The sequence below is a fragment of the Epinephelus moara genome, chromosome 8, assembly GCF_006386435.1.
Source record: "Epinephelus moara isolate mb chromosome 8, YSFRI_EMoa_1.0, whole genome shotgun sequence".
Taxonomy (NCBI): Eukaryota; Metazoa; Chordata; class Actinopteri; order Perciformes; family Serranidae; genus Epinephelus; species Epinephelus moara.
In genome coordinates this window covers 12538319-12562686 of record NC_065513.1, presented here as the reverse complement: position 1 = coordinate 12562686, position 24368 = coordinate 12538319, and the positions used below count along the sequence as shown (strand labels likewise).

The following is a 24368-nucleotide window of genomic DNA, read 5'->3' as shown; positions in this document are numbered from 1 at the left end:
TATCATGCTGGTAATTTTGTCAGTGGCGAGATGATTTAAACACATACAATATATCTATCAAACACTGTCGCCAGTGATTAGTCAGGCTCTAATGCAGCTGTCAGCTGAGATTGACTTGCATGACGTATACAGCTTAGAAAAGCTGGTTTGGAGTGTTATGGTTCATAAATGCACTTCTACTTGGCAAAAACTGCGTGCTGAACAATACCTTTCTATCCATCTGTGAATGAAGAAATCCTTATCCACCGTTGCTCTCATGAAGCTGACAAAATGAAGAGTGAAAACGCAGGCTATAAACTGTGTTTCAGCAACTTTTTGTTTATGTCCAGAACTCATGGACTCAATGAAAACAGGCACGTTTGATGATTATTTAGAAAAGGTTTACATTGCCCCGCGGTAGAGGGAGAGAGACAGAGAGAGAGAGGGCTTCGTTTGAAGGGAACAGTAAAGCTCCAACAGTTGGTATGCCAGGGTGGCAGGTTTACCTCCAGAAGGGGCTCTGTGAGAACCCAGTGGGAGCCAGAGCGCTGCAGAGCTCTCCTCCAGCTCAGACCTGGCCCAGATCGCTTCCACAGTCTGTTACCAGAAACCTTCTGCAATCAGCATTTGACTCTACAGCTTACACAATCAGCTCTGTCCAAAATAATGTGCACCACCAAAATGTGCCCCGACGACTGACTTATATGTGACGCTGACATGATGTGACATTCTGCTGGTTATTATCTGCTCTTTGACAAAAGTGAGAGCATTCTGGCTTTGACAAGTCACGCAGGGAACAAATCGAAAAGTGAGCCAATTTCTGCACACGTTGAAAAGGCATAATATCTGCTTCAAGTAAAAAGAGTTAAATAAACTGACATGCAGAACAGATGACAGATCCAGACAGTAATCTCCTCCACTGGAACCCAGCAGAGGCCTTGTAATTCTGAGAGGCAGATAATTCACAACAATCTCTCACTGTGTGACTCCATTTATAGCAGCGCATGCATCTAGTGATCCATATTTAGGGCTGATTTTATGAATTATGGGAATAATATGTGTGAAAAGGGTAAACCTTTCTGTAGTTCGCCAATCATTCACTCACAACAAACACACAGACAGCTCATTAGTCATAAACGTGGAGTCTCCATTTGCTGCTACTGTGCAGTTATGTATTATGATACAGCTCAACTTTAGGGTAAAAAGACGACACATTCATGAGTATTTTATAGTCTGGACATTCATGTATGAACTGTGCTTCTGTGTGTATGTGAAACATGAATTAAGTTTGCAGTAGAAAAGAAAACTTAATTCCAAATCCTCCACTAGCTGTGAAATGACTCTACGTCTGTTCTTTGATATTCAGCCAAAGGTGACAAACAATTGAAAGAAACTGAAGAAGTGGTAAATTAAGAAGTGAGTGACTTCAGTGTCAACTCATTTACCGAGCAACCTTGGCTTAGCTCAGGCTTCTGGAATAAGACGTTATTTGCTAAGAGGTACTGTGTGCTGTTATTCCAATTTTGAGCTTTGTGAAAAAGAATGCATTCATTTCAAGTAGGAATTTACACTGATTTAGCCAAGACGGAAATTTCATCACCAAGCCAATTCTTTTACACAATACTGGCCATGAAAGTCCCTTTCATAAACATCAACAACTTTGTTTATGTCACAAGTCAGTCAAGTGAAATGTTTTCTGTTCAGTCTGATGTTAACGTGATAATATTTTTGGAGTTACCATAATGGATGCCAATAAAGAGAGTGATGACAGGTGTCTCCAAAAGGTATGAAGCAATGTGTAGTTACATAATGACATGGAGAGGAGGGGGAAAACACATGGTGAACTGACTTACATTGAACAGGTTTGTCTTGTTTCTTTCACAGAAAAGTCCTTGTGCAGGCATGTGCTTCAGCTGTTGCCATGGGACACTGCTTCCTAGCAACACATCTCGGGCCCACTGTAGGTTCTGTGGTGAGAAATAAATAAATAAATGAAAGAAAAAAAAACAACCCACATATAAATTTGGATATACACTTTTTTTTAATACACAAGAGAATTCCTCAGGAGAAAACCATGGGGCTGCCCCTCGGTCAGAATAGATTGACAGAAGTGATAAATAGATGTATCTTTCCATACAGTGCTTAAGATCTCTTAAAAAAAAAAAAAAGAAAAGAAAGAAAATTATGCTCATTTGCGATCAGAAAAATGCAGTCCTCTTTTCACAGCGTGATGACTCACAAATCAGTGTCTACACCACTGCCCTGTTTGAAAAAGATAGCAAGCTAACGCCACTTCATGTTATCTTTCACAAACCCGGTAGGCTATAGCATGAAATCACAGGCTCCCTCTCCTTCCATCTTTGGAGTGAGGATAAAGCTGGCCAGTCAATGTGAGTGGAGCAGTTTTGCTGAGAACAAAAGGGGCGCAGAGGCTTTTAACACAGGCTGTATTGGGTTGTGAGGGCAGCTAAGCAACCTGTGTCAACAGCATCGCAGCATCTGACTGTGTCATCAAGTCACTGCAAGGGAGCATTTGCTTTCATCCACGCTGCTGATATCTCCACTCAAAGGTGTAGATTATTTTCACCATTGGAGGGGTACACTTATGAAATCCCCACTTTTAATTGAGCCTCAAGGAAATGATCATTATTGAACAAATTAATTTCAGTGCTTGTGGCTGTTAATAATAAAATAAAGACCTTTTTTTAAGGTTTCTTCAGTCTTGTAGCCTATTAGGCAGACACTACCGATGGGAGCCGTAAAACTCATGATGCTGCACATACAGTACTCTGAGGTCAAATGAGCATATTAAAAAATATAAAATATAAAGGAGCTTGGACCTTTCCATTCCCATTTCACCCCCATTGAGTAGGGACATAGGCTGTATTAAAAAGGTTGGACATATGGAGTGCTGACAGAAGGATGCCACCAGAGGAAAGCTCAACGCAACCTCACTGTGCCAAACTGGCTGAGAGAGCACTGCGCTACCACCCACGCACACCTCTGCCCACAGCGGCTCATAGCCAGCACAGGCTGTTTCAACAACTCGTGTGTTACTGCAGAGCTCACAGACCCACAAGAAAATCCGAGGGAACAAAAAAACAAAACAAAAATATCCATCATAGCACTGACATAGTTGTCAGCAAAATACTGAACGGAAAAGGTCCATGTGACTTTTGAGGAAATCGCAGGAATGCTTAGCAAGTCCATTCTTCTGTAAATGTTACCATTAATGACGAGGAATACTGATTGTAGGTGTGTGGCTTAGGCTTAATGGATGACTTGGCCTTTGAAATGCAGTGAGAACAGACTAGTGCCACCGGTTAACAGGGGTACACTGACCTGATGGGTCTTGCTATTGGTGTAGAAGAAGGCCAGGCGGTAGAGACTTTTGTAGTGCTGAGGGAAACGTCCGAGGCAGAGGAAGAGAGCGCGGACGCACATTTCCACCAACATTCGTTTCTGGTCGACCCGCTCTGTGGGCAGGGCCTTGGGCACCTCGATCACCTCAGGGGGAGGCTCTGGCTTCTTCTTTCCCTCACTGGCTGGTGTTTGAGGAGTAGCTTGTTGAGAGTGGGCTGGCTTTGGAGGGGTGGCTGGGACAGGCAGAGGATGAGGACAGGGGTCTGCAGAGATCTTGGGGGCCGAAGTTTCAGGGAGTGTCACCACCACAGCTTCTACGACTTCCTGGATAACTTTTTCTTCCGTCTGGATGCCAGAATGCTCTCCATGTGATGCTTAAGTAGGATTTAAATTAAAGACTTTAGGATTTGAATTCAGAGCTTTGCATGTTAGATTAATTTTCTGCTTGCTTATGCCTCATTTCCACACACTTCTGTTTTGTGTCCGCATTTCCATATAGTATGGAGTATGCCCCCAGTGTTCAACACTAGGAAATGCAGTTCTTTGTGGATAGAAACACCCATGCAGAAACGGCAGAAAAGTTCATTCAGAGTGTTTCTCACTGTTCAGTCTTGTGGAATATGGCCATGGACCAGTGCAGACACAAAAACAGGACCAATAATTTATGGTGACGAATAAATTAGAGGGTCGGCCTGTCAGGTGTGTGTTGGCCAGATTTGCACGCTGTATTAATATACTGCCAGCATGCTACCAGTGTTAGCTAACTAAACATGCTGTATAAATTTTCATGTAGATAAATGTACAAAAAGAGCTGGATACAATTTATCAATCTGTTTGACAGTTTTTATACTAACTTCCTGTGGCACAGTGAACACGGCTTATCCAAAATCCGAAAAAAAAAAAAAAAAAAAAAAAAATTCAATGTACACCAGGCAAATTCCATAGCAGAGAGAAATACGGGAGGAGTTTTGTAAACACATCAGTGATCACAAGGTTCTCACAGGAATTAATGGACTTCCAGCTGACTTGTATACATACACAGAACTATGTGGAAATGAGGCATTAATGTGGAGCATATAAACATCAAGACAACATGTCTGATTATAGGTTTTAGTGCAGATTTAAATACAGTACTTTGGTGTGTATTGTTATATAATCTGATCACACTCAGCTCAAACAATGTAATGGTACAGGAAAATACAGCCAGAAAAGATTAGTCAGTTCAGTCTGTGTGTACCTGTGTCCTCAGATGCAAACTGCCCGTCCTTCACAGGGGTTGTACTTTCTGATGATGATGAACTGGCTTTCCCAGAAGCAGGTTTGTGGCTGCTGTCTTGTGAGCTGGCGGGATCAGTGAAGGCATCCTGGGTCGAGTTGGAGTCGGACAGCATCACCACCTCACTGTCCTGACTGCGCTCTGCCAAAACAAAAAACATCATGGGTCATGCCGCCAGTTGCATGGACCCAGATCAAGACAAATGACTTCAGCCTGTGGGGATGTCACAGAAATACAATACAATAAATACTGTCTGAAAAGTAGGTTATATGCACTTCTTTTTTAAAAACTGATGTACTGTAATTTCAGGTGGGATTATCTTTCATTGGTCAATAAATTAAGATTATTGTACTGTACAAATTTCAACCAATTATCCATAATGTGTAATGGCATACTTTAACAGCATGCTGTGTAGGCCCTTTTCAAGCTGATGGTTGGCGACTTGTTTTTAAATGCCAAACATTTCCTATTATTATGTGGGGGGAGGTGGAGAAATAAATATAATTATGAAACAAAAATAGGTCATGAGCCACAAATCCTTATTAGTGCATCCCTAATGACACATTGTTATAAAGGAGAGATGGTTTGTTTTTGTGAGTGGTCCAAAATCAAAATGCCAGCATTCCTCCTAATTGCCATGTTGTGCAGCCTCAGCAAAAATAAAGTCCTTGGCAGGGAACTGCAAATAACTAAATCAGAAGGGCAATAAGCTTTTGCTATTTCAGTGAATAAGGCACACTTTTCAAAAGATTCACACTCATGAGTTAACAGCAAAGTTACTATGGTACTGGAAGGTTTGTGTAAACTGACAACTGTGTATTCAGTGCTTCCCACAAGGATGCACTTCATTTTGGATTAAAAACAAAGTCTCTTAAAGAGTTTGGTGGGTTTGAAGAGCAGTACCATTCAGGGAAGCCAGCCACATTGAAGACCTGGGCAGGCAGTAATCATGGTCAAACTCGGGTGAGGCTGTTGAAGATACGGGGAGCTGGTTTTAAAATATAATCAAGAAAAAGCTGTATCTTTGAAATTATATTTTAAAAAATCTGCAGTTTTTCCTCAAAAATCAATCATTTACCTTTGACAAAAGACTTGAATACAGATTTAATGCCACTCCCCTTGGAAAAGTAGAACCTGATTCAGACATAAATATCTATGTGGGCAGTATATTGAATTTTGCAGTATTTCTGAAGATCAATATTTCCCGTATAAATGTAAAAAAAAAAAAGGCTTGTGATATGATAGAGCTCCCTTTCCAGCAAAGCAGTTAAGACATCCAGAGCCCCGGAAAATCCTCCTGACTTCTCTTATTTTGCCCAATAACTGATCTCCTATTTTACTGTCAATAGAGCAGCACATGGTAAAAATCCAGACAGAAGGTGCAGATGATCAACAGGAGATCACGAAAGAAGTATTTTCCCAGATGATAAGATAAAGGTATGTCTGAATCAGGCTCTTGACACCTTGATGTCCTTTAAGCAGGACTCAAGCTCAGAAAAACCAGACAAGCAAACATGTGCATGGTGTGTTTTTTTCCCCACTTCAGTCTAAGAGTTGTTTGCCAATAATAGGCCCACCACATTCCTCTCGACTTCACACTAATTGGCCATAATTATATTATTAAATTATATCCAATTAGTAGAAAATGGCAAACACATGATTCACAAAAGATTTTGAAATATCTTGAGAGTTTGATTCTCTGCGACATTAAGCCCACACCAAACTCAAATAAAATGTGACCACATGACACACCAGACAATTAAGTGAAGTGTGACAAAGGACTGACTTTTTTCCCAGTCGTGAAGACATTCACCCCATTAGAACTACATGCATATAAATGGCAAAGCAGGTGGTAAAAGCAAGCAGGCAAAGAGGTAGCAGGCAGGTAGGTAGGTAGGTAGGAAGGAATCTGGAAAGGGTGACAAAACTGGCAACATGGGCAATATGGCTGCGTTATTTGCACATTAAAGCTAAACATGACACATGGGGTGGGTGAATAGATGTCACTGTATTTGTCATGTGGAGAGAATGGTCCAGATTGTTTTCTCTAAAACAGCATTTCAGCTTCTGTTTCACAATACTCCGCTCAGAGTTGCAACATTGACAAGACAAAATACCTCTACAACTTTCTCAAACACACTTTAAATGGTCTTATCTGAAATTCAAACACAGACAGTTATGATTGCAACACTGCGAGCACAAGAGCTTACATAAAAATGGTCAATGTGCATGAATAAAAAGGTCAGTAATAATGATCATTAGACAGGCGCTGTACTAGATGTACATTACTGAACCCAATAACATACATCTAACACATAACTGCACGCAACCATCAAGTCTGTTTTTCGAACACTCATGTTCTATTTTCACATCCAGCTTCTTGAGAAAAATACACAGTTCTGCGTGTAACATTAAAAACTTTTCCTGTTTATCAGAACTGTCATGTAGAGTACCCCAGCTGTTCTGAACACAACATCCAGTTGGCTGGCTTGCTGCTTTGTTGTGTGTCTTCTCTTTGTTCTCATTTTTCTGATGTCTCTTCCAAAAGAGACCTTAATCTTAATCAATTACCAGATTACATAAAGGTTATAATAATAACGCAGCTGCTTCCTGATAAATATGTAGTCAGTGTACCCAACATGTGGTTATTATTAGCAAATCACTCTTGATTAGCATCTGGGATCTCTGACGAAGCAAACCACCACCAACACACAGTGAAGCGATAATCAGCGATGTGTCCATGATGTCATAGGCTGAAGGAAGTTACAGCAAAGCAACAATTATAACACATTAGGAGAGGCAAGATGATTGATAAGGAAAGAAAATAAGACCAGCAATACAGCAGCAACTAGAAATGGATGTTATTTCAGCACACGCACACATACACACACGCACACGCCTCAACACTCTGCAAAACTCAGTCTTCAAATCTATTAGTTTCAACACTCTTGCTTTTTAGTCATAAAAAAAAAAATCACTCAAATAATCAGTAGCCATATTGCCCATTTCACCACATCCCAATCACCCAGTGCATGGGGACCATTGTAACTGAAACCAAAGCCGTTAAGCATGGTGATTAGCAATCTGAGCGCTCCCCTGTGGGCTTCCTGACCCAGTGCAGAAAGGGCAAAGAGCCCAACCCCAGAAACAGTGTCTAGGACTGGGACTGTACCATCAGCCTGCTGCTCCTCATGCCGCTGCTGCTGCCATTGCTGCCGTCGGAGTGTTTTGCGTTTGGCGTAATCATGGTCAAACGGCGTGGCCACGTAAGGAGGAGATGTCAGACCTGGGGTGGCAGCTGATGGATGGGAGGAGCTGAGGACGTTCCCTATACAACTTGACGAACAATTAAATTCTTCATCCGTCATGGAGGGGGGTTTCTCCCTGCAAGGTATCAAGAACAACATTGAGAAAAAAAGTTCAGCTGTGAGATTGAATACTTTTTTGTAATTCCTGCTGGGTTATATTTCTGTCGCTTACTTTTCATGGGACCTAGGCATGCTTGGCATACTCTTCTCTTCCCCCCTGGCAAATGGCCCGGTAGCGGCCTCAACCAGCAAATTGAACAAAAACTCGTGTTCAAGATCAGGCACGTCAGCCTCTAATAGTTTCAGGGTGGTGGCACTGAGACGGAAATGTAACTAGAAGAAAGAAGTCAGGAAAAAGACATTTAACTGTGCACAGGTATGTGCACAATATCCTTAAATGGGAATGCTTTCAGATAGTTCTCTTACGTAACACATTAACTGTGACACAACTAGAAACTATTTGAGCTACCAGCCACAGGTAGTTTACCTCCAGGGCTTCCATGGCCAGGTCAGGAGGATTATGGTAATGGATTTTTCGGGGGTACCTGGCAGCTTCTTCATGCAGATAGTGTGCTGCCTATAAATATAAAGAGGGGAGAGTCACCAAATCAGCAGTCACCTGACAATACAAATAAACATGCAAAATAGAGAAAAGGAGTGCACTAACAAACGACCGAGATAATTAAAATAAGAAAGCAGCTGTGTGTGCTGACATCTGGGTTCACTACGTTCACACTGCCCCGCTCATCCTCTGCTGACCTCCATGACACTGTGTTTCATGCAGGTTTATCTGCCTCCACTGATCTAATCAGAACAACAGAGCGATGACTAACCCCATACATTGTTTTCTCTAGAAAACAAAAACATCTTGTGAGGGTGGAAGGGCAGTGATCTTTGTTTCCGTAGGCGGATTATGAAACAAGTCCAGGGAGAGCAAGAAAAATGTCTGCAATCAACTTAGTACTGAAGCATTATTCCAATTACCTTCAACTACTGTTATTATTTCGCTGGTTTTTACCATCATGACAACTATATCAAAATTTCCCTACTTACCTCACTGACTTCTAGGATTTGTTGACTATTAGACTGAAGTACTCAAATGTATGTTTATCATTAGGTGAGAAATCACAGACACTGTATGCAGATCACACTGCACTGTATATTATTGTGTGAGAAGATGTGCTGTAAATCACATTTTAAGCTCAAAACTTAAATTTCTGTACCTGCCCTCTCAGAGAGCAGTATTTCGCAATGGTGTAAAACACATAATTAAAGCACAAGTTGAAATTTAATTGTGCAGTATTTCCCCATATACAATTAACTTGCCATCTCTACTTAATCAGCCAGAGTCAGGACGAGCAAGGACTACAAATCCAACACCCCAGCTAAGAGTGCATCATCTATCGGCCACAGACTGTTCTACAAGGTTTAAGAGCCGATCAGAAGAGCTGACCAGATGACACACACCCCAGACCATTCCCCTGTGCGTCACTAAAAAAGCTTCACCAGTCTGGCTGTTCTGACAGCGTGGAACAATTTTTGGTTATAATGTCGTAACTCTAAAACCTCTGGATCTATCCGGACACATTTTTTGTACCTTGTGTCCATGTTCTACTTGTACAGCCATCTTTTTTTCACAAGCAATGTTAGAGTCACAATATTGATTGAAACACTAAATGTCAAATGTTATATCTGCACCCACATGCAGGGGTGTTTGCAACAGCACTTGGCATATAGGGCATTTAAATTAACATAATTCAAAACTAATCTACAACTGTGTACAACTATGTGCCTGAAACTCTTCTTGTTCCAGCAGACACACTAAATAACTCCAAGCCGCACAAAATAAAACTCACGTACTTCAGCACTGCCGCTGCAAAAAAATCCGAACGGCAGCACTGTACATATATCCTTTAACACAGAGTCCAGCTAACATTCTTTCATTTGTTTACACAGTTTATCTGACACCACAGTTAACAAACACCTCACTAACAATGTTCATTATTAAACATAAATTACTGACCATATTCCTGAAGCTGTTTACCTTTTTGTAAAGCTGCAGATATTCCGCTGGAGGCTGTTTGCGTTTCTCTGCTATCTTTCCGAGCATGTAGTGAATGAGCCACTCTTCTTCATCACTGTCACCCTCACAACGGGAAGCGCCCTGGAAACACTGGAACGCTGTCTCCAACATGGAGTCTCTCCTGTCCTCCATCTGAAACCACACACACAGTGGAGCCTTCATGAGTAATTTAGCTCAAGGCGACAGATCAATTTACTCTACAAAAAATTCCCGTGTGGAACAAGCAAAAGTGACAGGATGTGACATCTGTTTACCTCGCACATGGAAAATCTGATATAAAAGCAGACTTAACACAAACTGACAGTGAATACAGATGAGCAGCAGGATAACTCTGTTAACATGTGCCTCACCTGTTTAACCACCTCTGGGGGGAGCTCGTTGCGCCACTGCTTAAGCTGCCGCGAAGCAAATGTATGCAGTGCATATGAAATGGTACCGTACTCGATCCAAAGAGACAGATTGGAGCTGTCTATTTCCAGGGCCCTCTTGAAGCAGTTCAGCACTGCCTGGGAGTGCTTCCATATGGGAACGTCACTTTTCAGCTCATTAGAGTTGAGCTTTTCCTGAATACGGCTGGCTCTCGCCAAAGCCATTCCTGCCCAGGAGTCAAACCTGAGGAAAGACACATGTCCCTAGTAAAATCACTGCAGCTGATGCATTAATACAAGAGGAGAAATGCTGTCATTTTGTAATGTGCACAGGCACTGACATCAGTACAGAGGAATAAGCTACCTGTTGGGACACACGCATATGTCATGCATATAGAACTTGATGGCTTTGGACTGCTCCTTGTTCTTGAAATGGTAATCAGCCAGCAGGTAGTAGATCTCATTAATGATTGGAGGTGCAGGAGCACTACCCTCAGGAAGGGACGGGGCCTTAAAAAGATTAAAATTCAACATTTCTTTAATAATCATGATTCTCAGTGACAAATGTTAAAAGTTAAGAGACTGACATAAAGAGAGACTTGAAACTGTTAAGCATGTCTGACTCTCTGATGTATTTCACATTCAGTGTGGGCCCACCGACTGACCTTTTCTGTCATGCCCTCAATGTATGCTGCCACTTCATCCATGGTGAGGATGGGGGTGTCACTCGTGGGGGCGATGCCGGCAAACCTCCTCAGCAGATTGGCCAGTTCAGCAGACACTGTGCTTGTCTTATAGCTGTCAAACTCAGGCAGTGACTTGGGTTTGAAATACTGGAACATGAAGAGGGCATCGCACCACAGCAGCTCAACCTGCAAAACGCAGATTAATTCCACAGGAAACATTAGTGCCGCAGTGTAACACACAGCGTCAGAGCAAATTAGTGGTATCGGGGTCTCCTGGGGATTCTCCTCTTGCACTGTAGCATTGCATAATTACAGTCAGAATGCCAGACATCTAAATACACTGACACACAACTGTAGGAATGACACCCACCTGGTGGCTGGACACATGCATTACAAAAATACACAAGACCATGGGCTGTATCCACAAAGCTTCATGGTGTCATGAGTCACTCTAGTGGTTAAATTCTCACATTATTAGGTCTATGATATTGTCTCTGGGTTTTTTTTTTAAAATTTAAACCAAATTTAGCTATACTCAAATAATTCTTGCTTAACAAATGCTAAATTAGCTATACAGTCGCTGTACATTTTCTGGGGTTCTTAGCAAGGAAGAAAATGATTTGAAAGGGTGAAAATAGAAGAGCGCACAAAATGCTGATCAACAGTGAGTGAAGTGCTTCATATCAGATTCTGCAGGTATGTTGTCTGTGGTTGATCTCTGTGTGATCACATTTCTCACTCAGTGTTTTCATGCTATTATGCCATTAATGCTATTTCACTGCCTCAATCTATTTCAGCGACACCAGATGTGTGTACCTTAAAAGCCAACAAAACAAAATTAATGGATAAAGCACACTTCGTCTGTGTTGTGAGGGTCAATGAGGGCACATGTCTGAATCACTGCCAGCTCGCTCCTGTTCAAACTCTCTATTTATGTAGATTTGCCAACACGTGAGAAATCATACCAATTAGTCAAAGCCTTCAACCGTTTTCACCACCTCTTCACTATTTCACCGCCTCTTCAACACCCTTTGACTATTATCTAAATAGCAGCTTAGCCACACGTTTTTCTAGTTTTATATTTTCAATTACATAAGATATTGGCAAAATTAGAATTACAGCCTTACAGTTGTATGTCTCCACCTACCAGTCATGTTACAATTTACATTTACATCCCTATGTGTCAAGACTCATATGTAGCCATGATAGTAGACGATGTTTCAAACAAGCTTAGCAGACATTGACTTTTGTAGTATGTAATTGAACTGACTTACCTCTGAGCAGCAGTCACATTAGGTCAATGCCACAAGTTGTAATATACTAAATCAAAGGCGTGATCAAAGAGACTTTTGGAAGCATGTGAGTGAGTGACCTGTGGAGATGAATGGTCCTCAAGGTAGCGGGCCTTGCTCTTCTTACTGGGATAGGCATATAGGCAGAAAAAGCACTGTTCCAGGGCCATCTCCAGCTCCTCTTTGTAGGGATGAGAGTCATTACTGGAGGAGGCTGCCACCTCTTTTTTCAAAACTTGAACCTACACCAAACGCAAGGAAAAAAGCTCTGTCATACTGTTCAAAATATCCAAAAATTTTTTTTTTTAAATTAAGTCACACTCATAAAGAAATATATATCAGGTTAACAGTTATTTATGTAAACATTTAAAGCCATACATGCAAGCTGTGCATTCACATATAACATTGGATATATTTACAGAGGGAAGTCTACAAACTTACATAGAACTTGAGGAGCACGCCATCTGAGTTGCAGCACAAGGAGCGACGGCCAAGATACTCATGGGCTGTGTTCAGAAGCATCAGGGAGGAGGGCAGCATGGGAGTGTCTAAGTCATCTGGAAATGAGACTTGAAAGGGTCACTCAGTGTAACAACTACCACAGCATAAACACCAAAAGAAAACCGAAGTCATACAAACAAGGAGTCAACAAACCTTCGTCATCCCCTACAGAAATATGCTGTCGAAGCATACAATTAAAAGCAGCCTCCTCATGTTTGATAATGCGATACAGGATGATCCAAGGCAGAACTGAGAAGAAATAAGGCTCCTTGGGATCGTCGGAACTGTTCATGCTAAGATCGATTAGCTGAAAACACAACAACAATGACACAGTTATCAAAATTCCACCAGAGGCTGATCTGTTTCTTATGATAGTGTCACTTTAACAGTTTTGTCTTTGGCTCCCTTCTAACCTGAATTAGATTATTTGCCAGTCGAGCCATACTGGAGAAATGGGGGACATTGCTTAGAAGCTCTGAGTCTTTGGTGAAGCAGACCTCGATGCCATCCAGCAACTTTCCAATTGTACTGACCCACTCCTCCTTACTAGGGGGAGAATTGCTTGGAGAGGAGTTGAGCTGCTGCAGGGCTTCATTCAGGGCCAGCTCACTGCACTCCAAACACTGCTGGTAGTCTTGCAGCTTCAACAGCGAGTTCTAGGTCAGAGAGTTCAAATTCAGAGATGAAGCGTCAACCATCACACTTGTCAAAAGATACAAAGGTTCAGTCGATAGTGTTGTAGCATATCTAACCTGAAGTAGCATCAGCTGAGCTGGCCGCTCTGGTGCTGAGCTCACAAACTCCAGAGGTTTACTCCTGCTGCCATAATTAAGAGTGGGCTGCAGCAGGCGCACAACAGAATCAAAGTCTGCAGACTCAAAGAGACGCTGGATCTCCTCCAAAGACTGACAGCGTTCCAGAGACTTCAGCCTCTTGTCAATCTGTCCATGGGGATAGAACAAACCCAAAATAAACACAGTCAAAACAGCTCGAAGCTTTTTGAGGGCCTTGTAATAGTTGTTTGTTTGTTTGATTTTTATTTATAATTATGCTAAAAAATAAAAGAGAACAAATCTCGAGAACAACTGTTTTGATCAACTGTGTTTGATTATTTTGTTATTTAGTACAACACGCATTTTAATGGTATCATAAAGTGCAGACTGGCAACATGTTCTTCTCATATCTTGTAAAATCATGAGGGAAATTTCATTAAAAAATGACTACAATAATGTATTGTAAATAAGGATTATCAGCACACTAACCTCCTCCACAGAGATTGCTGCATCTACACGTAGATTAGGCAGGCTGATAGTATAATGTTTCCCTTCTGGGGTCTTTGGCTTGCTTTGCAACAGGCCCACACAGACATCATAGCTCTCCAGGGCCAACTCCATGTCTCCCTGACAAGAGACAAGAAAGGCAGAATCACAAGTCACATATGGATGAGCAGAGGGGAAAGGACTCACATAATCAAAAGTCAAGCAAAAACAAACAACGAAATATGGACTTTACCTGCAGGGCCAAGAATCGTGCCTTGAGCCAATAAACGCGCACCATGACATCCAGCCAGTCATCCTCAAACAGGTCTCGTTGGGATGAACCTAAGGCCAGGAGCAACAGATCGCTCTCAAAGTGCTGCCCAGGGAATTCTGAGTCAGCCGCATCACTGCCAGGACCGATGCTGCTTCTCCTTGGAGACACTAGACAAGGAAAAAAATTTAACAAGCCAAGTTTAAACATGTCATTCCCCAGAGATGACTTTCCAAAATTTAACAAATCATGTATACCATCGTGTTTTTAACTGCAATTGCAGCACCCCCTTTAGGCCAACCAGTCTAATTTTTAAAACACAAAAAAGCAATGACATTGATCATATTTAGGTCATATTCTCATATCTATTTCACAAAAACCTGCAGCACAATCAACCACATTCTGTCAAAATCAAGTTTGAAATGATGATAGTTAGATAACTGGTACTTACAAGTCTTCCCTTTGTTGTGTAACCATTGCTCCAGCTGTAACTCCATACATGCTAAGCTCATTGCCAACATTTCCTGTACATATAGCAGATATTGGCACTAATTAGAGGTCATTGTGGAAGCGAAACACGAGGCTATTGCTAATGAAAAGCTATAGTTATTCCCCTGGTTCCTACTAGCCCCTGGAGTCTGCAGACTTTTCTAAAATTGGATTCAGACTGAGTCTAGAAATATCAGAGACAACAATGTTTTAATTTAACACAAACTAAAAACTAACCAATTCAAGTTAAAATAATAAAGAAGCTACAGCTGTCTTGTCATTTACCCTAATGTGTTGGTTGCTGCAGTCCCGCAGCAGAGGGTTAGGGAGACCACTGCTGTGCTTCCTCCATGTCTGATAGACTTCCAGTACCACAGCAGTCAGCCCCCGAGGCCACTCCACCATGAACTTCTGACCCACTGCTTTCAGATAGCGCATCATTATGTCCAGTATACCACCATTGGTCATATTATTAAGCAGAAAGTTGTGGACGTCCTGTTGTTCTGCAGAAATGAATGCACAGTTTGTTGATAAGACACAAACAGCAACATGGCTAAACAATTTATTATAAATGCATATCCACAATGCACCACATACCAGATTCCATATATTCAACTGAATCAGCAGGAAGGCAACTCCCATGTAGTGGCTGCATGTCCTCCTTCCCATCACACTGCGCCTCAAGATTACTCAGACTCTCATCGTCATTATCAGGATCAAACTTCTTTAGCCTTAGACAAACCAGCAAAATAGTTTTCAACAGGACTATACTGAGCAGTGTATTTATGTATTATATGTTTATCTTTAGTTTAATGTATGCTACCTGGAAGGTAAGTATTTAAAAAGCAGTTCCTGGAAATCAATCTTCTCTTCCTTCTTGCATTTTGTGTTTCGAACACGTGCCGAGCGTCGCTTGGCTGTCTCCCCACTATCTTCTACCACACGTTTCCTTTTTGGAGCTTTCTTCGCTTTATCTGTCAGTGATACGTCCATTGCTGTCACTGTGAACATACAGAGGGATAAACATTAAATCTTACAGAATATTAGTCATACAGTGGCTTAAAAAACAAATAATAGTAATCCTTTATTATCATACACTGCTTGGAAATGCCTGCCATAAAAGCTTGACTGTGTAGTCAGATGGATGAAAGGACAACTCTATATTTTTGAATGGTCTTTCAGGCATTTAGATTGTAAAGTCCTTTTTACAAATATTTATTTTGTATGAAGGGTTTGTTTTGTGTGTGTAGAACAAAACGCTGCCACAATGTCTCAAACAGGCTGACAACTCAAAGGCTGGAAAGAGACAAAGATCCCTCTGAGCAAACAGTTCAATAAGAATAGAAGACATCACCAGTCACTGGAAGCTTATCATTGAAATGTGTGCAGATTTAAATGGGGACAGGTTCCTGTTTCAGTGTCAGGTGCACAATAATGTCTATAACAAGCTGGGACTACTAGGAGTGTTGCTTTAGTGAAGCTATTTCTCAGACTTCACAATAGAAACAGAAGATTAGTCCAGTGTATCACTATTGGAATTGGATCAAGAAATATCAGCTGAACATTCTACAGACTGACATATCACAGTTTAAACTTATTCAATCTAACCACTGACCAAAAGAAAAATATTTTTTAGAATAGTTAGAGCCCAATTGCACCATTGTGGTTCAATAATGATTGAGGGTCACTTACGCTTTTCTGGATAGGAAAACAAAGTCAATTTATTTTGGTATTATATTTGGTATTTGGGTGAAAATTGCTTACAACAGTATTCTCCTCTGTAATGCACCACTGTGAGGACATCGGATAGATGAAGTATCAATTATTCATGTCTTCTTCCTTCAAGGCCAAAACTATTTCATATGTAAATAATACATTTGGTGTCTGAATTATACTGTTTTAATCTTCGTTGAAATTGCCATTATTGAATGAAAAATAAAACACGTCAATATAACAGGTGATTCAAAACTCTTGTACAGCAGTGTATGTAGGCAGGCAAAGAATAAATTTCTCTTTATAAACAACTAACCAACAGGGGGAGCAGAGGTGGTGACCTCCACCGTGGTCTGGGCAGGGGTAATCTGAGGCTGAGTGCCGGGCTGAGGAAGCACAGCTGGCTCAGGGAGAGCCATCGGCGGCAGAGATGAGCTGGGGCTGCTGCTTAGCACCGTGGTCTGGCCCATACTGACGGGGCTGCTGGGTTGGGGGAGGTTCTGGAGGAAGTTTGGGTCACGGTACTCTGACAAGTCAATTCTGCGGCCGAGGCTGGGGCGTGGTGGCTCACATGTGGTCTGGTGTCTGTACATTGCAAGAAGGCTTTCGCCCACATGCTTCCATCTGAGAAAGAAAAACAACATTTCATTAATACTAGCTCAAATTGTCTTGAAAATGAGACAGCACTGATTTACTGGAAAAAATAATTAACATGAGCAAAACCAGATATTAAAACCCTCAGGAGTGAAGGTTAACAAAACTGAGCCCAATTTACAATTACTTCAATGTAGGTGGAATTTTACGTTAAATATTTCCCATTTTTGCATTTTCTAGCTTTGCAAGACAGTTTTGTATGAGTATTAATTGGTCTATCCTTAAAGCAAATAACAAAGGCCTAAATGTGACTATCATATTTTAAAATAAACCACCCAGACAGGAAAGACAAAAGCATAATCACAAAGACACAGCACTCACGAGAGGCAGCGGATGGGTTGAATCAGAACAAGGTCAGGTTTTGGTTCACATTGAGACAGAGCCTGTCTGCGCTTACGTAACTCCAGTGCCTCTTCCACAATGGATTTGCATTCCTCTATCTCCACGTCCACATAGTGAATAGACATGTCGCTGCAAATGACCCACATCACAGCACAGAGGTTTGTCAGTGATGTAAAAAGTACAATGCTGCAGCTACAGCACAATCTAAACAGATGAAGGGATAAAAAGGAAGCTGGCTTCACCATTTCATGAACATCTGCATCGTGTCCCTTTTCAGACAGGGCTGCTCCTTAAAGATTTTCTCCTTCAACACTAGGCCTTTAGTGTAGCAATGATCCCTCTCTAGGGCTTTGGCGATGAAGTACAAACAGCCTGGAAAAATGTATGCGGTTGACAGTTATTTTCTTTCTACACTTGATAATTAAAGAGAATACAGAGCAAAGAGCTTATGATGATGAATTACATACAGGTGTAGTCACTGAGTGTGTAGAGAATAGTTATGAGGTTGTCCAGGCAGGGCCAGTGGTCTGGGTTACAATGCAAACCCTCCTCAAAGGCATGTCGAGCCAGAGGAATGCGCACCAGTCGCACAGCCACCTGACCAATTTTGTACCACATGTTCACGTCAGTGGAATCCAACATGACTGCCTGAGGAAAGGACAGAGCAGAAAATGTGGTATCATCTGCATCACAATTATGCATTTAGTTGCATAAAACAGTCAAACGCCAACAATAATGAATAACAGGAGTATTAAACTGGCATTGTCTCATTTGCTTTACCTCCAGGTAAAACTCCATAGCAGTCTCCAGGTCATCCCGAATGGCAGCCATTGTAGCCAAGTTTTTGAAAGTAGAATATTTCAACATCAGACCGGGATGCTTGAGCACCACTTTCTGATCATCCGAGGGCATGGCCTAAAATATTACAGAATACATTCAATTTGGCACCAAACCCAGATGCGTCTTAAGGCTGTCAACCAATATGAATGATAATGCTTACAGCAAATGACTGTTGTAACGTGTGTGAAATATCTTAATGCTGAATACTGATCAGTATTTTCATTGCTGTGAATAATAGTAGTTATATAATAATAATAATAGTTGTTCGTCAAATGTTACAAATGTGCATTATGATATTATAAGGGTAAATGAGTTTCCTTTGCATTATAAAAAGCAGCCATTTGTGGATATCATGCAGAACTCAGTCTGCACCCAAAGTAGTGATGGTTCATGCTGACTAAGTGGGGTGTGTTGCTGTGATTATGTGGGAGCATTGCAGCCGTTACAGGAATATATACTGTCTGATATTTTACCTCGTTGAGCAGTGGCGTTTTGAGAAGTTCATGATAGGCCTTGGCAGACTCTTCAAACTTGTCATGTTTCTGCAGATCTAAAGCTTTGTGGTATAAAGCAAATGCCTCGGCTTCCTGCGGACAGAAATAGAAGAAAATCAGACAACTTATTTAGATCTACAGAGGCAGAAGTCTGCATCAAGTGACAGGCCAAATTATGCTGACCCATCTGCAAATGGTCTGTACCTGAGCCTCTTTAGTTTGACTCTTGTTACTTCTCAAAGGGTCTTGGGACTCATCAGCAGCTGTCGAAGCAGCATTCAGTGCTGCTATGCGAATCTGTAAAGACCAGCACAGAAAAACAGGCAAAGCCCTTTAGCAAGCAGATATGACTCAGGAGGGGGGGGCTAGTAAAAACAACACAGTCTGCACAATCAGAAAGTGTACTGATGCAAGATAGCTACTGAGGATGCACTCAATGATTAACAGCCTTACCATTTTGCAATGTGGCAAGTGCACCTTCCAAATTCACGGTTTGTGGCTTTTGACTGGATCTATAGAAAAGTGTGGAAACTGAACAATGAGAGTAAAATAAAAGCAGGCAAGACAACAACTCAGCAAGAAAATGTAACGCCACACATGGCTAAAACAATGTTATTTCCCCCTTCACCAGACAGTCGGCTACAAAAAATAAACATATTTTCCAATGCCAGTCGAAAGCCTCTGTATTATTCATTCAGTCTGTGTAGTTTTGGGAGTTTGTGGGAGCTTAACTCGCAGAGAGAAGAGCAAGACAACCGGCTGAAGTCAAGTGCTAATCGAGACGGGGCTTGGGACCGACTAACGTTAGCTAACCTCACCAAAATGCCACTCAAAACTTAGCCTGGTTAGCTTAGCTCTAAGGTGGGGTACTGCTACAGTTAGTAACGTTACCCCGCAAGTATAAGTGCTAGCTTCATTGGAAAGTAACACAACCACAACTCGGACAGCGGGTGGTAAATATATCTTCCTGAGAGCAAATTCAACTGTAAGTAACGTTACTACCACCGCCACTGGCACGGTATATGAGTTAACGTTAGCTAACAGCTTACATTATTACCTCTGCTAGCTGATAGCACACATAGCTATGATAAGCTAACGATAGCTAACGAAACTGTTTCACCGGGTGACCATCACTTGCAGAGCTGGGCGACTTACCGCTCATTTCCGTTTCAACTGCATTTCTAACGTCGCTACAACTACAGCGAGGCGGCAGACTGTAACAACACTGCGGTCATAAAGGGACATGAAGCACAGTGAAGTTTGAAACTTCATTTAATCATCTTCCTTTGTTGTTGTTACTGTTAGGAGCGTTTGCGTCACAGAGTGACATTTGCTACCCGCCATTTAGTAAAGTCGACACTCATTGGTCAAAACGCTTGTGGGCGTCTTCATGTAACCAATCATATATTAGGATATTAAATGAACCCACGCTAGCAATACACACTGCACTGATATGTCAATTATCCTCAAAGGTAAATGCTTTTGGGTTAGTAATTGCAATTTCAATTTTAAAAAATGGTTGTTTTTTGGAAAGTAAAAAAATAAATTAAAAAACAGTTTAACTTACACACGTGCACATGGCAATTCTGAAAACATCACGTTTTTAAACCTGTCAAAATTGTGTTGAAACATATTTTAAAGTACCAACTTGTTCATGGATATACTTTTAAATCATGGAAAGCCAATAACAAAGATGTGGCACAAAGATAATCAGACCGACAGCCTCTATAATCAATAGTCTACAGGAACAGTTTCCACTCTTCAGGGTTGTTTTCTGCAGTCCTAAACAATCCTAGTCAGTTCAGAAAGGTATAACGTTTCTCTATGATAAATCAACGTGAACAATATTCTGTCTTTTCTTCAATTTTCAATCCACCAACCGCATCCTATTACCTGCAATGTTGCTTCAGCAGGGCACAACCTTGCTATAGTGTCTGAGACACCTAAGAGTTTCCATGTAGTTGATATGGACTTAATCAGGGAGTAACCAGGTAGGTTGCCCAGAAATCATAATTACATATACATATATGTAGGAATATATACATTAGTGTACTCTTATATACTGTGTATGTATTGTCAGTATTTGTAGTCTGTAACCTGTGCGGTAAACAGACAACCACTAGAGGGCAAACGTTTATTTTATAATTCATGAAAATGTTTCCTGAGACTGAGGTGGTATTTTAATCACAGGATTGAACAAACTGTTTAATATCCAGGTGATTTGATATGCATTGGCTCACTGTGACACTTAATTGTGATACATAGAACGTAATAATATTGTTAATAATACTAATTCTAACACAGACAGGAGACAGGTGATGCCAAACAGTGCAAAGCAGTGTCATGTTTTACAAAAAGTGGGTTTCCTCCCCTCTTCTTGCATCAAGCAGTATTTCAAGAGTCTGTACAGTTGCATGACAGATACATTATGTCTTTGTCAGGATTTATGGGGGCAAATAGTAACGACTAATGCAGTTTTTGGGAGTAACACTGCACTGTTTTGTCCTCAGTGACCCTGTCTGTTGCAGTCCCTTGTTGCTCCACCGCTTATCCCCGCCTCCTCCATCCCACACACTCATCCTCTACCCACCCCATCTCTCCCTTGGCTGAGAGTGGCTGGCAGGCACCATTATCAATCGCTTCTGTCAGCATGCCTGCAAAAAATAGCTTACGTCACAGTCATTACTGGGTCTATAAAAGCCAGTGTAATGCAGATTCACTGTGCAGTCAACCCAGCTATATTCCTAGACAGAGAGCAGCCCGTTTCTCAAGTCATGACTTCTAGCGGCTTTGACCCTTACTTCCCTTCTGCTTTCAAGAGGAGGGTAGTTGTGCGCAGTGCAGGATATGGAGCTGGAGGAGGGATAGGATCTAGGTCTGCCTACACCAGCCACTCTGCCCCAGTAACTTCCTATGCATCTTCACGCAGAAGTTATCCAACACACACCCGAGCTATTTCCAGCTACTCCTCTGTGCTTTCTGCTCCAGTGTCTGCAGCTGCCACTGAGCTTCGCCTTGACCAAGCAGCCCAGGTCAGCTCTGAGTTCAAAGCAATAAGGACCGAGGAGAAGGCTCAGCTGCAGGACCTGAATGACCGCTTTGCAAGCTTCATTGAGAGGGTCCATGAACTGGAGCAGCAGAACAAGTTGCTGGAGACTGAACTCCTGCTGCTCAGGCAGAGGCAGACGGAGCCATCCAACCTTCGGGCCCTGTATGATTATGAGATCCGCCAGCTCCGTGCTGCTGTGGAAGAGGCCCGCCATGAGAAGCAAGCAGCCCAGCACCACAAGGATGAGATGGAAAACGTGTTTAATAACATGCAAAAACGCTACGAGGACGAAGTGCTTGGCAGAGAGGAAGCAGAAGGTAGGCTAATGGATGCCAGGAAGGGAGCAGATGAAGCTGCACTGGGTCGGGCTGAGCTTGAGAAAAGAGTTGAGAATCTGCTGGATGAGCTGGCTTTCCTGAAGCGCCTCTGTGAGAGTGAGATTGCAGAGCTGCAGGCCCAAATACAGTACAGCGCAGAGGTGTCAGTGGAGATGGATGTCGCCAAACCTGACCTATCCGCTGCTCTCCGTGACATCCGAGTCCAGTACGAGAAGCTGGCACATCGCAACCTTCAAGCAGCCGAAGAATGGTTCTGTGACAAGGTGAATGTGATGACAGTGAGCACTTCTCGCAACACAGAGAGTGCACGTAGCGCCAAGGATGAGGCTACAGAATACCGCCGGCTCCTCAAAGCTAGGACCCTGGAGACTGATGCCTGCCGTCAGATGAATCAAGCTCTAGAAAACCAACTACAGGATGTGGAGGAGAAACAGAGTGCTGAGATCTCTGCACTGCAGGTGAGTGACAAAAAAACATAAAGGAACAAGACTGCAAAAATCTCTATGTTCTTTCTATGATTAAAAAAAGTGTATTATTTTGGCATTTGAGATGAATCTTATTACCAGCGACCATTTATTAAGCATGCAATGATACCCTGAAGACTAGCTGAGATGTAAATTGCATCCAGCCAATAATGTGCCACTAACATGTCTTTTTATCTTTTCTATGCAGGATACAATAAGTCAACTGGAGGACGAGTTGAGAGCCAACAAGAATGACATGGCTCGCTACTTGAAGGACTATCAGGATCTCTTGAATGTGAAGATGGCCTTGGATATTGAGATTGCAGCCTACAGGTAAGTGACTTGTATACTGTGCTGTAACTGTGGGATCTTAATGAATGCCAATAATTTAGCATCTCATTTATTTGATGTTATGTGTGTCTTATCCTGTTAGGAAGCTCCTTGAAGGAGAAGAAAACCGTTTAAATGTGGCGGCACCAGGGTCCTTCAGCACTTACTCCCAGTCCATGTACGCTGCTCCATCCTTCATCCACTCTCAGCTGAGCTCTGCAGCTCCGTACCTGCTGAGCTCCCGCTTCTATACTTCATCCCTCTCAACAGAGGAAACAATATCCGCAAGCCAAGCACAGCAGGCGGAGGCCATCGCTCCTGAAGAGGAGGAGGAGGAGGAGAAGGAGGAAGAGGTGGAAGAGCAGGAGGAAGAGAAGGTGGAAGAGGAAGAGAAGGAGGAAGAAGAAGAGGGAGAAGAGAAGGAGGAAGAAGAAGAGGGAGAAGAGGAGGAGAAGGAAGAAGAGAAGGTGGAGGCAGAGGAAGATAAGGGAGATGAGGGAGAGGAACAGGAAGAGGAGGAGGTGGAAGAAAAGGAGGAAGAAAAACAAGAAGGAGAGGAAGAAGCAGATGGAGAAGGTTAGTATGGTCATTTTCTTCAACTGATGTATTCATATGTATGTGTGGATTAATTCTAACTTTTTTACCCCCCTCAAATGTAAATGAAGAGGGAGAGGCAGAGGATGAAGAAAAAGAAGATGAGGAAAAAGGTGGAGAGGCAAGCCCAACTAAAGAGGAGGAGGAAGCTGAGCAGAAAGAGGATGATGCTGGGCAGAAAGAGGAGGAAGGCGATGAAGGTGATGAAGGTGGTGAAGAGAAGACGGAGGAAGAAACTGAAAAACCAGAGGAGGGGGAGGCCGATGAGAAAAATGGAAAAACAACAGAAAAAAAAGTTTAAATTTAAATGCTTAAAACAATACCTGCTAGCATTGTAGCTGAGGGATGTCTTCTCTGGTGCTCTCTAATTCAAACCAAATGAAAATCTCTTGAAATCCAGCAGTGACCAACAGCATGTACGCAAACTGTACCAGCAAAGAAACAAAACAATATAGCAGCTAATCAATAAACTGATGAAGACAGGATATGACAAATGTCTGGAGTAGAAATTCTGCTTTGCGGAGAATTGTTTGCAAACACCTGTGTGCTTTACTGTCACCGATACATGCCTGTGCGACTGTCTGTATGTGCAGTACCAAGTTTGAGATGCCTTACTTCAAGTCCTCACTTAGTGCTTTAAAATCCATGATGTGCTGTGTTGAACTCCAATAAAGC

At 42.0% G+C, this 24368-nt stretch overlaps 2 protein-coding genes across 6 annotated transcripts in view; one reads left to right on the top strand and one right to left on the bottom strand.

Annotated features, from left to right (window-relative positions):
* Positions 1-20264, bottom strand: part of cabin1 (calcineurin binding protein 1) — a 41680-nt gene extending 21416 nt beyond the window's left edge. Inside the window, exons 1-31 of one of the 5 annotated variants that reach the window (XM_050050451.1) lie at positions 20074-20264; positions 19372-19430; positions 19123-19215; positions 18898-19011; positions 18365-18499; positions 18052-18232; positions 17827-17956; positions 17564-17713; positions 16905-17212; positions 15699-15876; positions 15473-15606; positions 15161-15378; positions 14838-14910; positions 14369-14556; positions 14119-14256; positions 13609-13797; positions 13270-13512; positions 13010-13163; positions 12797-12912; positions 12436-12597; positions 11043-11249; positions 10742-10887; positions 10360-10621; positions 9971-10141; positions 8414-8503; positions 8099-8259; positions 7791-8002; positions 5522-5587; positions 4580-4759; positions 3322-3716; positions 1833-1946 (exon numbers count right to left, since the gene is read on the bottom strand). In XM_050050451.1, the coding sequence (XP_049906408.1) occupies positions 1833-1946; positions 3322-3716; positions 4580-4759; positions 5522-5587; positions 7791-8002; positions 8099-8259; positions 8414-8503; positions 9971-10141; positions 10360-10621; positions 10742-10887; positions 11043-11249; positions 12436-12597; positions 12797-12912; positions 13010-13163; positions 13270-13512; positions 13609-13797; positions 14119-14256; positions 14369-14556; positions 14838-14910; positions 15161-15378; positions 15473-15606; positions 15699-15876; positions 16905-17212; positions 17564-17713; positions 17827-17956; positions 18052-18232; positions 18365-18499; positions 18898-19011; positions 19123-19215; positions 19372-19374 (4911 nt within the window). In that variant the 5' untranslated portion in view covers positions 19375-19430; positions 20074-20264. The remainder of the gene's footprint in view (positions 1-1832; positions 1947-3321; positions 3717-4579; positions 4760-5521; positions 5588-7790; positions 8003-8098; positions 8260-8413; positions 8504-9970; positions 10142-10359; positions 10622-10741; positions 10888-11042; positions 11250-12435; positions 12598-12796; positions 12913-13009; positions 13164-13269; positions 13513-13608; positions 13798-14118; positions 14257-14368; positions 14557-14837; positions 14911-15160; positions 15379-15472; positions 15607-15698; positions 15877-16904; positions 17213-17563; positions 17714-17826; positions 17957-18051; positions 18233-18364; positions 18500-18897; positions 19012-19122; positions 19216-19371; positions 19431-20073) is intronic. The other 4 variants (XM_050050450.1, XM_050050453.1, XM_050050452.1 and 1 more) reach the window with 4 other exon arrangements.
* On the top strand, positions 19437-24368 carry neflb (neurofilament light chain b). The gene is made up of 5 exons (XM_050050456.1): positions 19437-19903; positions 21429-22763; positions 22978-23102; positions 23203-23675; positions 23765-24368. Exons 2-5 carry the CDS (start codon positions 21627-21629, stop codon positions 23992-23994), a joined length of 1965 nt encoding a protein of 654 aa, XP_049906413.1. The 5' UTR covers positions 19437-19903; positions 21429-21626; the 3' UTR covers positions 23995-24368.

What these genes read in the sequence shown, in the direction of transcription:
- neflb (XM_050050456.1), top strand. Translation starts at nt 21,627, where the DNA reads ATGCAGATTCACTGTGCAGTCAACCCAGCTATATTCCTAGACAGAGAG. An exon ending in CTGAGATCTCTGCACTGCAG is followed by an intron (nt 22,764 to 22,977) that starts GTGAGTGACAAA and finishes TTTTCTATGCAG; the next exon opens with GATACAATAAGTCAACTGGA. An exon ending in GGAAGAAGCAGATGGAGAAG is followed by an intron (nt 23,676 to 23,764) that starts GTTAGTATGGTC and finishes ATGTAAATGAAG; the next exon opens with AGGGAGAGGCAGAGGATGAA.